The 16,608-nt window shown below is 43.1% G+C and overlaps 1 protein-coding gene across 1 annotated transcript; it reads left to right on the forward strand.

The window, feature by feature from the left end:
* Nucleotides 1-3,619: 3,619 nt before the first annotated feature.
* Nucleotides 3,620-5,952, forward strand: LOC139381500 (E3 ubiquitin-protein ligase TRIM21-like). The gene is made up of 6 exons (XM_071125097.1): nt 3,620-4,051; nt 4,266-4,364; nt 4,476-4,706; nt 4,822-4,844; nt 4,938-5,056; nt 5,387-5,952. The coding sequence occupies exons 1-6, from the start codon at nt 3,620-3,622 to the stop codon at nt 5,950-5,952; spliced, it is 1,470 nt and encodes a 489-aa protein (XP_070981198.1).
* Nucleotides 5,953-16,608: the final 10,656 nt, after the last annotated feature.

The following is a 16,608-nucleotide window of genomic DNA, read 5'->3' on the forward strand; positions in this document are numbered from 1 at the left end:
CCATCACGGTCACCTAATAATCCTCAGTTTATAATTGGCTCTTTCATCCCCTGTAACTATTCCCCAGGTTGTTGCTGTAAATGAGAACGTGTTCTCAGTAAAAACGTACCTGGTAAAATAACCAATAAATAACGGGGGGGTCTTTGTCCGTCTGTAACGTTCTCATTCATGATTATCATGGTCACATTCATGTAAAGGTGTTCACAACCATCTTCTATTCTTACAATCAAAATAACACAATACCTTCTCCCCCACGCACATATTATTGGACAAAACATCATCTGAAACACAACCAAATCAAGCTGCAAATGCATCCAACAAGTTTGTAGTCACACGGTTGATGTAGTCATTGTGTGCAAGGAATATGGGACTTTCGACTACTTTAAAACACTATAAGTGAAATGTGTCCAAAAACCTATGACATCTACAAAATGGTGGGGGGCCTAGATATATAAAGTGCTAATTTCTAAACAGTAAATCATGTATGTATGAAAATACCCTCAAATAAAAGTTCTATACTGTCACCTCATATGAACATTTTTATCTCAAATCCCAACACCTAGTCAGTCATTTCGTGTTTCACAGGTCCTCGCTCAGTCTCTCACTCAACAGGGTGTGGGATTTATATAAGACCTATAAGTCCTATCACAGCCACCTCCATCAATGATGATGAACCACAGGCTTCACTATTTCAGGCCCCTTACAGAAGTGCAGCCTTGTTCACTACTGAGGGCTGGTATTAGGGAACAAGACTCCTGTGATGGGGAACACAGGGAAAGAGAAGAGAACAAAGGAAAGAGAGGGAGAGTAGATGAGAGCAGGCTGGTAGGGGGGAATAATTAGGCATTGATCTGTGTTACATTGCAGAATTCACACTTAGTTGAGATAGTTGCGTGATCCTTTTTAGACTTTAAACGAGGCCAGAACATACCCTTTGGTCTCCAATAGGAGTCCTCTCAGGCATAGACTCATCAATGCGTCTGTCTGATCGTCCACTGTATCAAGATATTGTCAGCGTAATGCCTACTCCATTCTCCTGTGTCCCAAAACAGGATTCTGTAAGTATCTCAGTTGGAACGATTTATGCCAAATGATCTGAAGAGAAATGATGAACCTCACCCTAATAGATCCCTAATACTACCAAAGAGAAATTAAATTACCATTCCAGTGGTAGTGGAATCAACAGACACAAAGTTTGACAAAAGCCTTTGTATCTGGAGCAGTTGGGGGCAGAGAAATGACTCAGGGGTGGAATGGAACATTTGCTGTACAATTAGGTATCAGTGGCAGAGAAGGGAAAATAAGAGAGGGTGTGGGTGAGAGATAAAGAAAAAGAGTAGTTGGAAGACAGACAGAGGAAGAAAGAGCCTGTGATAGATTGCATCAGAAACGTTTAGGTATCCTATTTAAAAGAAATATGTGACTAGACACAGTATTTTGTAAAAAAGTTTATTTGATTAGATGCTCTCTTGTCTGTCTAGAGCTGTGCCCTAAAAAGTAGCATGGGATTTCATCTGGCAAATAATCCATATTAATTTAATAGCCTCTTAAATACAGGTAACTGCCAAAATAATGGAAACTTAAATGAGGGATAAAAGAATATTGAAAGCAGGTGCTTCCACACAAGTGTGGTCCCTGAGTTAATTGAGAAATTAACATCACATCATGCTTAGGGTAATGTATACAAATTATGAGCAGGCCATTATTTTGGCTACCATGACTAGGATGACAATGCCCCCATCCACAAGGCACGAGTGGTCACTGAGTAGTTTGATGAGCATGAAAACGATGTAAAACATATGCAATGGACGTCACAGTCACCGGATCTCAACCCAATGGAGCACTTATGGGAGAGTCTAGAGCGGTGCCTGAGACAGTGTTTTTCACCACCGTCAACAAAACACCAAATGATTGAATTTCTCATGAAAGAAAGGTGCCGCATCCCTCCGATAGAGTTCCAGAAACTTGTAGAATCAACGCCAAGGTGCGTTGAAGCTGTTCTGGCTCGTGGTGGCCCAACGTCCGATGAAGACACTTTCTATTGGTGTTTCCTTTATTTTGGCAGTTACCTTTATGAGCCCCAGTCATCATCCCTTGTGATTGACTACAATACAGCAACCATATAGCAGTCCTTTACCACCCCCGTTTGATAGCTTTCACAACTGAATGTCAGCGACACCAAGTTATATTCAGATCTATTTATTCTTTTTGAAGTAATGTTATGGCACCTTGGTATTGCTGATACACTATGGACAATGTCAGTGTCAGTTGGTATCTCTGTGAGCCAACCCGTATGTAAAGAGTATGCAAGCATGACTGAAGTCGCTTTGGATAAAAGCGTCTGCTAAATGGCATACAATTTATTACAGCGGAAGAAAATTGTAAACTCAACATGCAAAGTGTTGGTCCCATGTTTCATGAGCTGAAATAAAAGATCCCAGTAATGTTCCATATGCACAAAAGGCTTATTTCACTCAAATGTTGTGCAGAAATGTGTTTACATCCTTGTAAGTGAGCATTTCTTCTTTGACAAGATAATCCATCCACCTGAGAGACGTGGCATATCAAGAAGCTGATTAAACAGCGCGATCATTACACAGGTGCACCATGTGCTGGGGGACAATAAGAGGCCCCTTTAAAATGTGCAGTTTTGCCACACAACACCACAGATGTCTCAAATTTTGAGGGAGTGTGCAATTGGCATGCTGACTGCAGGAATGCCCACCAGAGCTGTTGCCGGAGAACATCCATTTCTCTACGATAAGCTGCCATCCCAGGCCCACCCATGACTGCACCCCTGTCCAGTCATGGGAAATCCATAGATTAGGGCCTAATGAATTTATTTCAATTGACTGATTTCCTTATATGAACTGTAACTCGGTAAACATTTTGATATTGTTGCATATTGTGTTTATATTTTTGATCAGTATATGCAGTATATGTATTAGTTACCAGCTGAGAGTCTGCTAACATGTGAAGCTACCTGTTATGTCGGGTTGCAGTTTAGATGGAGCTGGGTTGACGAAATGATTTAGCCGGTTCTACTCTAAAAATGCATGGAATTTATAGCCAATCACAACAGACCAGAATCACCTCTTAGAGTATGAGCTTTTTGAAGTTGATTTGACAATGTGTCAGACTGACAATTATGGCTGAGGCTGTTAGCACATCAATGTCAAATCAGTTATTATTTTGATACGTCTCATAACATAAGTCCTTAAACCGTATTTTCATCAAACGTTCCTTCAAGACTGCATCTAAACTGCGGTGTACTTTGTATCTTTTATATATGACGGCTTGGCTGTTTCTGTTGGGTTTTTGTTGTTGAAAGACTGAGATAGTAACAGTACTTGAGATACAACAACATGTGCCAAAGGAATTACTTAATTGCTATCTGTCCTGGAATGAACCGGATAAGCTGGATAAACTTTGATCACAGGTAGGGCCTAAATTGTATTAGATAGCAATTTAAACCTAACTTCCCTGTAGTGGGTTGGAGAACAGGAATAGAAAGGGATAAAGGACACGGTTGTAATGACACATGTACACATGTACAGTCGCTATTTCATACTGTACTCTGAAGAGATTGGCCTTTACCTAACTTCATCTGAGGAAGAGGATGACCCAGCAGGGACCTACAGCAGCTATGGAGGAAAAGCTCAGCTGTCCCATCTGCTTTGAGTTCTTCCAGGACCCAGTGAGTCTGAAATGTCAACACAGCTTCTGCCGCAGCTGCCTGGAAACACCAACAAGGATTCAACAAAAGCAGCGCAAGTGCCCAGTCTGCAGGGGAAGGAATTCCATAGACAATATCCAGCCCGCAATGTCTAATATGAAACTGAGGAACATAGTGGAGGCCTACCTGCAGAGAGAAGAGAAGAAGGGGAGTGGGGGGAGAGCAGTGGGTCTTGTGGTGTGCGCCAGACATAATAAGAAGCTCAGGTTTTTCTGTGAGGAATGTGAGGAACTTGTTTGTGCTGTGTGTGTGGAGACCGAGCGGCATGCCAAGCATAAACACCAGCCAGTGAAGGAGGAAGCGCAATGGCGTAAGGTACTGTGCTACAGCTGGAAGACAGATCTACTTGCAGTCTTTTCCTCTTACTAACCGAGTTGCATTTGGTATTAGATAAAAGTACCAGTACAGAATAGCTGAGAAACCAAATCTACCAACCAAAAGTATTTTTTACTTCGATCCATCATTTTTCTACTGTTACCCCTCCCTACTTCTCCACCACTATCCCCACTCTCTTCCATTATCTACCCAGAGGGAAATCACTTCATTGATCTACAACCTTCCTGAGAAACTGGAACTGGACATAAAGCAAGCGAGAGCCACAAGAAAGTGTGCAGCACAATACATCAAGGTATGTCGCTAGCTAAATTCCACAATATTACAAAGATAGGCCTATTACAAAGATATTACATAGACATGTACCTATGCAATATCTATCTTACTGTACTGTTCCAACTTCCAGACCCAGGCCCAAACCACAGCAGGACAGATCAAGAGTGAGTTTGCTAACCTCCACCAGTTTCTGAGAGTTGAGGAGGAGGCCAGACTGGCAGCTTTGAAACAGGAGGAAGGGATGAAGACAGGGTTACTGACCGAGAGGATCGCCCGTCTTGCCAGCAACATGACCTCACTCCCAGGGAGGATCTCAGACATACAGACCAAGATGAAGACAGATGACATCTCGTTTCTACAGGTCACACATTATTTTATTACTGAGGCTGTCTCAATCAAAGATATTATTCTGTACTGAGGCTTTCCCAAACAAATATATTGTTCTGTACTGAGGTCCACATGTGTTCTTGTTTCAGATGTACAAGGACTTGAAAGACAGGTAATGCAACATTACAATGTTCATCAATAGTCAAGTATCTGATCAGTCACCAACACTATTATCATGCAATGTCTGCACTGTCTGTCATTTCAGGGCCAAGTATACATTGCAGGATCCAGAGCCTGTATCGGGGGCACTGATAGACGTGGCCCAACACTTGGGAAACCTGAGGTTCAAGGTCTGGAAGAAAATGCAAGAGATGGTGCAATACAGTGAGTCCAAAGTTTTATAAGCAACTGTCCACGCATTTGAGGTCATTGACTTGCTTCAATGACGCAGAAAAATGATCAGTTACTAAACATTATAGTACAATATCCAGGCTCCAGTGTCAGTCATTCATGCCATGAATCACGACTGAAGTAACAATAAAATGTCATCGTTCTGAGCTAGTCTGATTACTGACAATAAAACTGATGAATGTTCTGATTCCTGAATGACAAACTGCTGACTCATGTTCTGTTCATACAGCCAGAAATACATTAAACTAACATCCGTGTATCTGACCTGGTGTCCAACTAACCTGTCCACTCCCTCTGTCCCAGCCCCTGTGACCCTGGATGTGAATTCAGCCCACCCTGATCTACTGATCTCTGGGGTCCTCCTGGAGGTGAGTGACAGACGATCGTCCCAGCCTGTGCCTGATAACGCGGAGCGATTCGACAGCTCAGTGAGCGTGCTGGGCTCTGAAGCCTTCTACTCAGGCATTCACAGCTGGGAGGTGGAGGTGGGGCCTAAGAAGGCCTGGACCCTGGGAGTGGCCAAAGAGGGTGTGGCCAGGAAGGGCAATGTGATGGTCAGCCCAGAGGGTGGGATCTGGGCGATGGGGCTGTGGAACGGGGAGGAGTATAGCGCTGGAACCTCCCCGTTGGGTACTCCTTTGGTCCTGAGTAGGAAACCCCAGAACGTCAGGGTCAAGTTGGACTATGAGAAAGGAGAACTGTCCTTCTATGACTCCAGTGACATGTCACTCATCTATATGTTCGAACAGAGGTTCACAGAGAGACTGTTCCCCTTCTTCTCTCCCTGCCTTAACTCCGATGGCACTAACCCTGGAGTACTGAGTATCTGCCCTGAGAAGGTGTTTGTGACTGTGACACCTGCTCACTAAGGATCTGTTCTGGTGATACTACTTTACGATCACTCACTCAAGTCTGTCACAGTGACTCTAGTGGTGACAGTGATGTCTGTGACACCAATGTGTATTCCCAAAACTTTGTCTGGGGTACTTTCCTGTTAATTAATTTATTGAGAGAAAGTGTCATGAATTCCCTACGTTTTGTTGGTATGTTCAATAAAATTACAGTTAGAAAAAAAGAGTTCGAAAAGGGTTCCCTTTTTGGTTCCAGATAGAACTATTTCGGGTTCCATGTAGAACCTTCTGTAGAAAGTGTTCTAGATTAAATCTAAAAGGGTTTTACCTGGAACCAAAAGAGGTTCTTCAAAGGGCTTTCCTATAGGGACAGCTGAAGAACCTTTTTGGTTCTAGATAACACCTTTTTTCGAACAATGTACAGTTGTGGCCAAAAGTTTTGAGAATGACACAAACATTAATTTCCACAAAGTTTGCTGCTTCAGTGTCTTTAGATATTTTTGTCAGATGTTACTATGGAATACTGAAGTATAATTACAAGCATTTCATAAGTGTCAAAAGCTTTTATTGACAATGACATGAAGTTGATGCAAAGAGTCAATATTTGCAGTGTTGACCCTTCTTTTTCAAGACCTCTGCAATCCGCCCTGGCATGCTGTCAATTAACTTTTGGGCCACATCCTGACTGATGGCAGCCCATTCTTGCATAATCAATGCTTGGAGTTTGTCAGAATTTGTGGGTTTTTGTTTGTCCACCCGCCTCTTGAGGATTGCCCACAAGTTCTCAATGGGATTAAGGCCTGGGGAGCTACCTGGCCATGGACCAAAAATATCGATGTTTTGTTCCCCGAGCCACTTAGTTATCACTTTTGCCTCATGCCAAGGTGCTCCATCATGCTGAAAAGGCATTGTTCATCACCAAACTGTTCCTGGATGGTTGGGAGAAGTTGCTCTCAGAAGATGTGTTGGTACCATTCTTTATTCATGACTGTGTTCTTAGGCAAAATTGTGAGTGAGCCCACTGGCTGAGAAGCAACCCAACACACAAATGGTCTCAGGATGCTTTACTGTTGGCATGACACAGGACTGATGGTAGCGCTCACCTTGTCTTCTCCGGACAAGCTTTTTTCCGGATGCCACAAACAATTGGAACGGGGACTCAGAGAAAATGACTTTACCCCAGTCCTCAGCAGTTCAATCCCTATACCTTTTGCAGAATATCAGTCTGTCCCTGATGTTTTTCCTGGAGAGAAGTGGCTTCTTTGCTGCCCTTCTTGACACCAGGCCATCCTCCAAAAGTTTTCGCCTCACTGTGCATACAGAATGCACTCACACCTGCCTGCTGCCATTCCCGAGAAAGCTCTGTACTGGTGGTGCCCCGATCCCGCAGCTGAATCAACTTTAGGAGACGGTCCTGGCGCTTGCTGGACTTTCTTGGGTGCCCTGAAGCCTTCTTCACAACAATTGAACCGCTCTCCTTGAAGTTCTTGATGATCCAATAAATGGTTGATTTAGGTGCAATCTTACTGGCAGCAATATCCTTGCCTGTGAAGCCCTTTTGTGCAAAGCAATGATGACGGCACGTGTTTCCTTGAAGTTAACCATGTTTGACAGAGGAAGAACAATGATTCCAAGCACCACCCTCCTTTTGAAGGTTCCAGTCTGTTATTTTAACTCAATCAGCATGACAGAGTGATCTCCAGCCTTGTCCTCAGCAACACTCACACCTGTGTTAACGAGAGAATCACTGACATGATGTCAGCTGGTCCTTTTGTGGCAGGGCTGGAATGCAGTAGAAATGTTTTTTAGGGATTCAGTTAATTTGCATTGCAAAGGGACTTTGCAATTAATTGCAATTCATCTGATCACTCTATATAACATTCTGGAGTATATGCACATTTCCATCATACAAACTGAGGCAGCAGACTTTGTGAAATTAATATTTCGTCATTCTCAAAACTTTTGGCCACGACTGTAGTGCATGATACAGTACATTCAGCAAATGTTCAAACCCCTTGACTTTTTCTAAATTTTGCTACGTTTTGTACATTTTGGAAGCACTCGGACTCTTCCTAGAGCTGGTCGCCCAGCCAAACTGAACAATCGGGGGAGAAGGGCCTTCGTCAGGGAGGTGATCAAGAACTTGATGGTCACTCTGACAGAGCTCCAGAGTTTGTGTATGGAGATGGGAGAAACTTCCAGAAGGACATCCATCTCTGCAGCACTCCACCAATCAGGCCTTCATGGTACAGTGACCAGATGGAAGGCAGTTCTCAGTAAAATGTACATGATAGCCCACTTGGAGTTTTCCGAAAGGCACCTAAAAGACTCTCAGATCATGAGAAACAAGATTCTCTGGTCTGATGAAACCAAGATTGAACTCTTTGGCCTGAATACCAAGCGTCATGTCTGGATGAAACCTGGCACCACCAGGTGAAGCATGGTGGTGGCAGCATCAAGCTGTGGGGATGTTTTTCCACGGCAGTGACTGGGAGACTAGTCAGGATTGAGGGAGGGATGAACGGAGTAGAAGTACACAGAGATCCTTGATGAAAACCTGCTCCAGAGCACTCAGGACCTCAGACTGGGGATGAAGGTTCAGGACAACGGCCCTTAGCACACAGCCATGACAACTCAGGAGTGGCTTCGGGACAAGTCTCTGAATGTCCTTGATTGGCCCAACCACAGCCTGTACTTGAATCCGATTGAACATCTCTAGAGAGATGAGACCTGAAAATAGCTGTGCAGTGAAGCTCCCCATTCAACCTGACAGAGTTTGAGAGGTTTACCAAGCTTGTAGCGTCATACCCAAGAAGACTCTTGGCTGTAATCGCTGCCAAAGGTGCTTCAAAAAAAGACAGAGTAAAGGGTTTGAATAATTATGTAAATGCTTCATTATTTTTTATACATTTGCACAAATTTCTATAAACCTGTTTTTGCTTTGTCATAATAAGGTATTGTGTGTAGATTGATGGGGGGATAATATAATCCATTTTAGAATAAGGCTGTAAAATAGCAAAAAGGTGGAAAAATCAGGAGGTCTGAAGACTACTTTAATCCAATGTAAAAAACACAATTTCAAATGTTGCTACATAAGACTGAATCGACCAATCGGTCACATATTACAATAAATACTATGGTAAAAATTGGCATGAATAAAAACATGTACCAGTTCCATTTGAGGATAAATATGCTGACGGCTGCGCCACACAGGTTACAAAAAAGTTGGGAAGACATCTTCGATTGTCCATGGCACTTGGTTTATGAACTGATATACATAACAACGATTGATTCAACAATTCAAGTTTTTCCATTTAAAATTTTATACAAAATTCTTGCCAACAACAAAATGTTCTATATTGTAAATCAATGGCCAATTTATTGGGTACACCACCCAGTTCATGAAAAGGGTTCACTCCTACAGACAGTGAGTCACATGGCTATATAAAGCAGGCAGACAGGCGTTGAGGTATTTCGTTACTCTTCGATTGAATGTTAGAATAGGCAAAACGAGTGACCTAAGCTACTTTGAGTGTGATATGATCGTCGGTGCCAGGCACGCCAGTTCCAGTGTCTCAGAAACGGCCGGCCTCCTGGGCCTTTCATGCACAACAGTGTCTACGGTTTAACAAGAACAAGAACCAGCCTGTACCTGGTGTCAACGGTACAGGCTGGTGGTGGTGGTGTACTGGTGTGGGGAATGTTTTCCTGGTACACGTTAGGTCTCTTGATACCAATTGAGCAACGTTTGAATGCCACACCTTGAAGAATCCATTCCCCGAAGAACTCTGTTCAGGAGGCAAAGGGCGGTCCGACCCGGTAATAGATGGGTGTACCTAGTAAACTGACCACTGAGAGTACATCTTTACCATGGCGTTCCAAATTAAACACGTTACCTTTAAAACGTTATAAGCATGATATCTTATTCAGTAATTCACAGTCCAACATGCTCTTCTGTTACTTGATAGAGAGCACAGCTACAAAAGACAATATAAGGAGAATAAACAAAAGGGGTGGATCGGCTGGACCATCTCAATTTAAACGTTAGTGAAGTTTTTGGGAACAACAGGAATGTGGATGATCCAATAAAATCGGTCTGTTCTGATTAAACAGAACGGTCTGGAATAGTGTGCTGGTATGCAGCTTTTTGATACTGCATTACATGACCAAAAGTATGTGGACACCTGCTCGTCAAACATCTCATTTAAAAATCATGGGCATTAATATGGAGTTGGTCCCCCCTTTGCTGCTAAAACAGCCTCCACTCTTCTTGGAAGGCTTTCCACTAGATGTTGGAATAAGAGCTTTAGTGAGGTCAGAAATTCATCCAAAGGTGTTCGATGGGGTTAAGGCCAGGGCTCTGTGCAGGCCAGTCAAGTTTTCCCACACCGATCTCGACAAGCCATTTCTGTATTGACCTCGCTTTGTGCACGGGGGCATTGTCATGCTGAAACAGGAAAGGACCTTCCCCAAACAGTTGGCAAAAAGTTGAAAGCACAGAATCGTCTACAATGTCATTGTATGCTGTAGCGTTAAGATTTCCCTTAATAAGGGGCCGTGCCCGAACAATGAAAAACAGCCCCAGACCATTTTTCCTCCACCAAATCGGGGATCTTAGGCTAGTGTGCGGCTGCTCGGCCATGGAAACCCATTTCATGAAGCTCCCAACGAACAGTTATTGTGCTGATGTTTCTTCCAGGGGCAGTTTGGAACTCGGTCATGAGTGTTGCAACCAAGGACAGACCATTTTTACGCATTACGCGCTTCAGCACTCTGCGGTCTCATTCTGTGAGCTTGTGTGGCCTACCACTTTGCGGCTGAGCCGTTCTTGCTCCTAGACATTTCCACTTCACAATAACAGCACTTACAGTTGCCTGGGGCTTCTCTAGTAGGGCAGAGATTTGACGAACTGAGTTGTTGGAAAGGTGGCATCCTATGACGGTGCCACATTGAAAGTCACTGAGATCTTCAGTAAGGCCATTCTACTGCCAATGTTTGTCTATGGAGATTGCATGGCTGTATGCTCGATTTTATACAGCTGTCAGTAACGGGTGTGGCAGAAATAGCCGAATCCCCTAAGTTGAATGGGTGTCCACATACTTTTGTACATATATTGTGTATAGTTTTTGAACTGAAACCATTTTTAAGTTAGCATAGAAGCAAAAAATAGAAAAACTATAAATACATTTCCACAAAAGTTCAATTTCAATGGGAGTTATTTGGATATGCCAATGCTCTTGGACTGTTACAGCTACAAACACCAAACCAATGTTGACACACAAACTGACTCAACTTAGCTTGTAAAAAGATTGTTGATAGCGTTTGCACTTTTGGAACTCTAACCATTTTCAAAATAAGGAGTATGAACAAGAACGCGCTCAGTTTAAACGTGCAGTGAAGTTCTCTATAGCAACAGCAGATGTCCATAATGCTGTGGATGGTCAAAAAATGATTAGTCCGTTTTTAGGATCCATCCAACTACATCAATATCTGTCAGGTGTGTGTAACTATACAGTCTTTCTGCTCCTTAAGCAGTACACTGGCACAACGTGTTTCACAGGCTTGCAGAGCAGCTGTCTATACCGAGGCTCATGATGGCATCTGAAGATATACTTTATGGTATAGGGCATAGAGAAGATCCATCATAACGGCAAAGGCGTTGGGGACGTACCGCAGCTCTGGGAGGACGATGTGTTAAGATCATTACATCGTAGATGATTTCCTTGAAGAACGCATTTTCTCCACTATTTTCAGTCACAATTAGTATTCTGATGTTCACCCCCTTTGTGGTCTGCTCTTCTGGATCAGTGGGCTACAGGACAACAAAAAAATAACCAATTACGAATGTACACATAGCCCTGACTTTATTAGTTACAACACTTATCGTGTTGTTAGAATACACTAAATGAATTACTAATGTGGAGATGAAATTTATTCACTTATGAATTACCTTACTTATTGGACAGCAAGCAAGGAGTGTGAGATTGCAAAATCAGGCCTGTGTGTGCCCAAAGAGAAAACCAAGGACTTATAGAAGTTACACAAAAACCTGACAGATCTTGATGAAGTTGAATGGATCCTCCCTCAGGAAGTGTGGAAGGCCAAGTTAAACAGCAGCTCTTCTATTCTGGTTGGAGCTCTGAAATGATGAGAGAGAGGGTGTTAGTGAGAGAGTGGGTGTTAGTGAGAGAGTGGGTGTTAGTGAGAGAGTGGATGTTAGTGAGAGAGGGTGTTAGTGAGGGAGACAGCATGAGAGAGAGAAAACGTGTGTGTGTATTAGCGAGAGAGATAGTGTGAGAGAGCGAGAGAGAGAGAGAGAGAGGGTTGGGGGTAGTTCTGATCAAGAGAACGTATAAGACTATGATGTTCGGCCATTGTTGGAGCCCGTGCTCTGCACAAATGCAGGAAATCTGGGCTTGTCCTGCGAGAAAGGATTTATTGAGGTCAGCGGAGACAAGGTGATTGAATTCTGCATTGACATTTATAGAGCAAAATATGAAGAAATAGTTATCGTACCATGTATGCAACAAACTGTACAAATTGTTGGGAAGGGATTGTAACGCTACAGCCCGTTTGAAAAGGGGGACACTCGTCTACCCATCTCTCTGTAAACAAAGCTGGCCATCTGGTTTTCACATCAGATGCAAGTGGCTCATCCTGAATGATGTCCTTTCTCAGTAGGGCAAACGTGTTTCCCATTTGCAGTTTATCCGCTTTGTCTTTTTCACCTCTAGCAAACTGTTTCTCTCCTCTTCTAGAGTGTTTGTTGTTTTAGCTTGAGGAATATCTTGCCAGAAATTCACCTCTGATCGCTTGTTTATTTAAAAAAAAAAACGTTATTTTGTCTTTGCCATCAACCCTTGACCTCGTTACAATTCACCGTAAGCTCAGGACATCCTGTTATGTGCAACTTCTGACAATAGTTCCCATATTGAGTTTCAGGCTGAATTTCCAGGCAGACCATCCGCATAATGGTCCTGGCTTTTTCAGGCATGGGTGTTTCTCCACCAGAGCTTTGGCAACACCTTTGTTTTTGTGATGGGAATGGGTTGACGTCAAACATAACACCTGCTACTTTGTCAAGAATTTCTGTCTTCATATTCTTGGAGACTGGCAAAAGGGATCCATTCCATAATCCTCATTTCCATGTCTGAGCTTCAATTCTACATCATCGTTAAAGGTGGGGTAGATACATGGCTCAGGCCACTGCTGTGCACAGTAGGAAGGTGAGAGAGAGTCTGATAACAACTAAATACTGCCAGCTGTCTGAAAGCTCAGAGTCAGGTGGCGTCTTAAGCATTACCTTCAGGGTTGCTCATTTTCAAATAATGGATCTTCGAATTAAAGTACGAAGGCACCTTCCAAATCGAGCTTGCTCTTCAGTATTGACTGCAGTTCTTCCACAGTCTCGGGCAGACTTTCAATGGTAACTCTCCTGATGCCATCAATCGCAAGTTTGACTCGAAGCAACAGGATTGACATGATTGACATAGAAATGGAATGAAAGAGAGAGGGTTAGGGTTAGAGAGAGAGCCGGGGAGAGTGATAGGGAGTGAGAGAGAGATAAACAGATACAGATTACACACATGAATACATTGGATGGAACCTGCGCCAGGAATTGTGGACGGCCGAGTAAAACAGCAGCTCTTCTATTCTGGTTAGAAGTGAGAAAGACTGCGAGAGAGAGAGAGCGAGGATGAGAGAGATAGTGTGTATTAGTGCTAGAGAGTGACTGTGTGAGAGAGTGTGTGTGTTTGAGGAGAGAGGGAAAGAGTGAGAGAAGCACTTACTTTCAGATCAAAAGCGCATCTTCTCCACCATCTACAGTCCTGATTAGTACACCGATGTTCAACCCCCTTTGTGTTCTGCTCCCCCTTTGTGTTCTGTTCTGCTCCAATTACTAATGTACACATAGCCCTGAGTGGATTAGTTCCAATACATATGGTATTGTTAGAATAAGCTACATTTTTTTTTACCAATGTTGACATAAAGCTTATTCACTTATGAGAGGGAAAAATCAGGGCTGTGTGTGCCTAAACAGAAAACTGATAACGTATAGTAGTTACACACACACCTGGCAGATCTTGATGAAGTTGGATGGATCCTCCCTCAGGAAGTGTGGAAGGCCGAGCAAAACAGCAGCTCTTCTATTCTGGTTGGAGGTCTGCAACGATGAGAGAGACTGAGAGAAGAAAGGATTTCACGAGGTCAGCGGAGACAGTTGAATTCTGCATTGGCCTTCATCGTGCAAAAGAAGAACGTTTAAGCTAGAGATGCTATTTTCTGCATCTATGGCGGAAGGTGGCCGAGCTACAGCGGTGTTTGTCAGACCATGAGACATCCCGAAAACATCTGTAGCGTCCGAACGGTTTGCCCTACAAAACTAATATGACCACTCTATGGAGAGATGAGACGAACACGAACACGATGGTGTTCTCCCCACAAGTGTCACGGGACTCGTCTGAAGGTAACCCATACAAATGAATGGAAGTATGTAGGTAGTTTTGTGCCAACAAAAAAAAGGGGTTAAATAGTAGTACGAGTAGTCCTTGTGAATAAATGATATGTTTGTATTATACCTGGCCTGTTTGTTCCCATGCCCCACTTTTAACGAACCTGTGGGAGTTTTAGATTAGTCCCGAGGATTTCACCTCATGTATAAAAAAAGGTGGCGCAGTATCGGCTAAAGGAAAGGTTATTTATGTCCACGTTATAATTGCACAAGGGCCAATTGTACACTGCAGGATCCAAAGCCTGTATTAGGGGCATTGATAGACGTGGCCCAACACCTGGGCAACCTGAGGTTCAAGATATGAGAGAAGGTGAAATACAGTGAGCACAAGACCAGAGCAAATGTATCATTAACAGATCAATAGACATTTTTTGAGTACCACACTTTGTGTGTGTCTTCCGCATTTAACCCAACCCTCTCTGAATCAGAGAAGTGCCCCGGGAACAGTTGTTGTTGGTGGTTAACTGCCTTGCTCAAGGGCAGAACGGGCAGATTTTTTCACCTTGCTGGCTCTGGGATTCGAACCAGCGACCTTTCGATTACTGGCCCAACACTCTTAAGTGCTAGGCTACCTGCCGCCCCTTAGTTAATGCTGTGGGTGATGAATTTTCGTAGATTACCACTGGTTATTCTATCGAAACATATTTGCTAATGTATTACTAATATCCATACAGTATGTCCAACAATGTATTATCAACAGTTATAAATAGTTATATTCATGATCTATATGTAGTTAATGTTAGTTCACGATAGTTATTAACAAAGTGTTGCTCGTCAACAATGAGCTAGGCCAACCAACAGTGGTGAAGTCTTATTATAGTGCTCCAAGCCTCCAACGGATAATGCAACAGTCATGTGATGAAATAAGACACCATGTCCTTACATGGAACACATTTTAGACACCATTCTTTAATCCTGAAATCTACCCCCCCTTATCCAACCCTTGACATACAATGTGTGTCCGCCGCATCTGTTTGAGTGCATGTGACTGCGTGGGTGTATGTGTTCCTGTCTTGAGCACATGACGCAGTATAAAAGCAGGGGTGCTCTCGACCTGTCATAGACTTTCAACCTCAAGACTTCTCTATTGCTAAGAGAACTCCTCTGCTGAGAGCAACAATGAGAGCCTACCTGGTCCTGCTTCTGCTGCTCCCTCTGTGCACAGGTAAGTCACACTTACTTACCTTGGCTAGTGCTTTTAAGTTCCTTGCGGAACATAGGTCATTGCCGAGCTGCTTCCAACCCTTTCTGTCCTTTGCCAGTTGTTATTGTTGCCATATCAGTGGCTCAGTCTTAATTTCTTGCTCTGTGAAGATGCAGGTGGAGGTGTAGATGAAAGTGGTCATGGGCCTTTCTCTCTTGCGTTTAACTTGTGGGCTAAAGGTAAGAGTCTAGTTTGGTGATGCACGTTTCTTCTTAGTGTAGCCTAACCAGTGTGGCCTAACCAGCACCACTTCCTCCTCTTTATTTGTGCTTCAATAGGTACTTGTTTTGTGATCTCCCACAGTCAGATGTTTCTGATGGTATATGTCCAATGAATTCCAAGTAAGCGTCTGAGACATTGGTTGATGAATGTTTGTACTTTTTAACAGAGCATGCTGCTGGTGGTTCTCCATGTCTTAGACCCGTTAAGGAAGCCTTCACATTGATTCGAAATCTCAGTCTTTGGTTTAGCTTTTATGCTGTTCTGGCTTTACCGATTCCTGCTTTCACATTCTTCATCAGTTGATGTTGATTTGAAGTCCGATCTAAGCTTATGTTGCTTGCAAGAGCCGAGACTTGTCCTGCATTTTTGTGTGTTTGTGAGACAGTGGAGCAAGGTCATCCGCAAAGTCCAGATCTTCCGGTTCACTGTGTGCCTGTTGTTTCTTGAATGATCCGGTAAGCATGCCTGTCGGACCTGAAAGGCCTTCAGAAAGTATTCATACCCCTTGACTTATTTCCCATTTTGTTGTTACAGTCCGAATTCAAAATGGACTATATATATTTTTTCACACATCTACACAATACCCCAATGTTTTCAAATTTACTGAAAATGAAATACAGAAATGTCTCATTTACATACATTTTGACATCCGAGTCAATACGTTCAAATACCTTTGTCCGCGATTACAGCTGTGAGATTTTCTGAGTAAATCTTTGCATACCTGGATTGTACATTA

The sequence above is a fragment of the Oncorhynchus clarkii genome, chromosome 23, assembly GCF_045791955.1.
Source record: "Oncorhynchus clarkii lewisi isolate Uvic-CL-2024 chromosome 23, UVic_Ocla_1.0, whole genome shotgun sequence".
Lineage (NCBI taxonomy): Eukaryota > Metazoa > Chordata > Actinopteri > Salmoniformes > Salmonidae > Oncorhynchus > Oncorhynchus clarkii.

What these genes read in the sequence shown, in the direction of transcription:
- LOC139381500 (XM_071125097.1), top strand. Translation starts at nt 3,620, where the DNA reads ATGACCCAGCAGGGACCTACAGCAGCTATGGAGGAAAAGCTCAGCTGT. An exon ending in GTGCAGCACAATACATCAAG is followed by an intron (nt 4,365 to 4,475) that starts GTATGTCGCTAG and finishes TCCAACTTCCAG; the next exon opens with ACCCAGGCCCAAACCACAGC. An exon ending in TACAAGGACTTGAAAGACAG is followed by an intron (nt 4,845 to 4,937) that starts GTAATGCAACAT and finishes CTGTCATTTCAG; the next exon opens with GGCCAAGTATACATTGCAGG.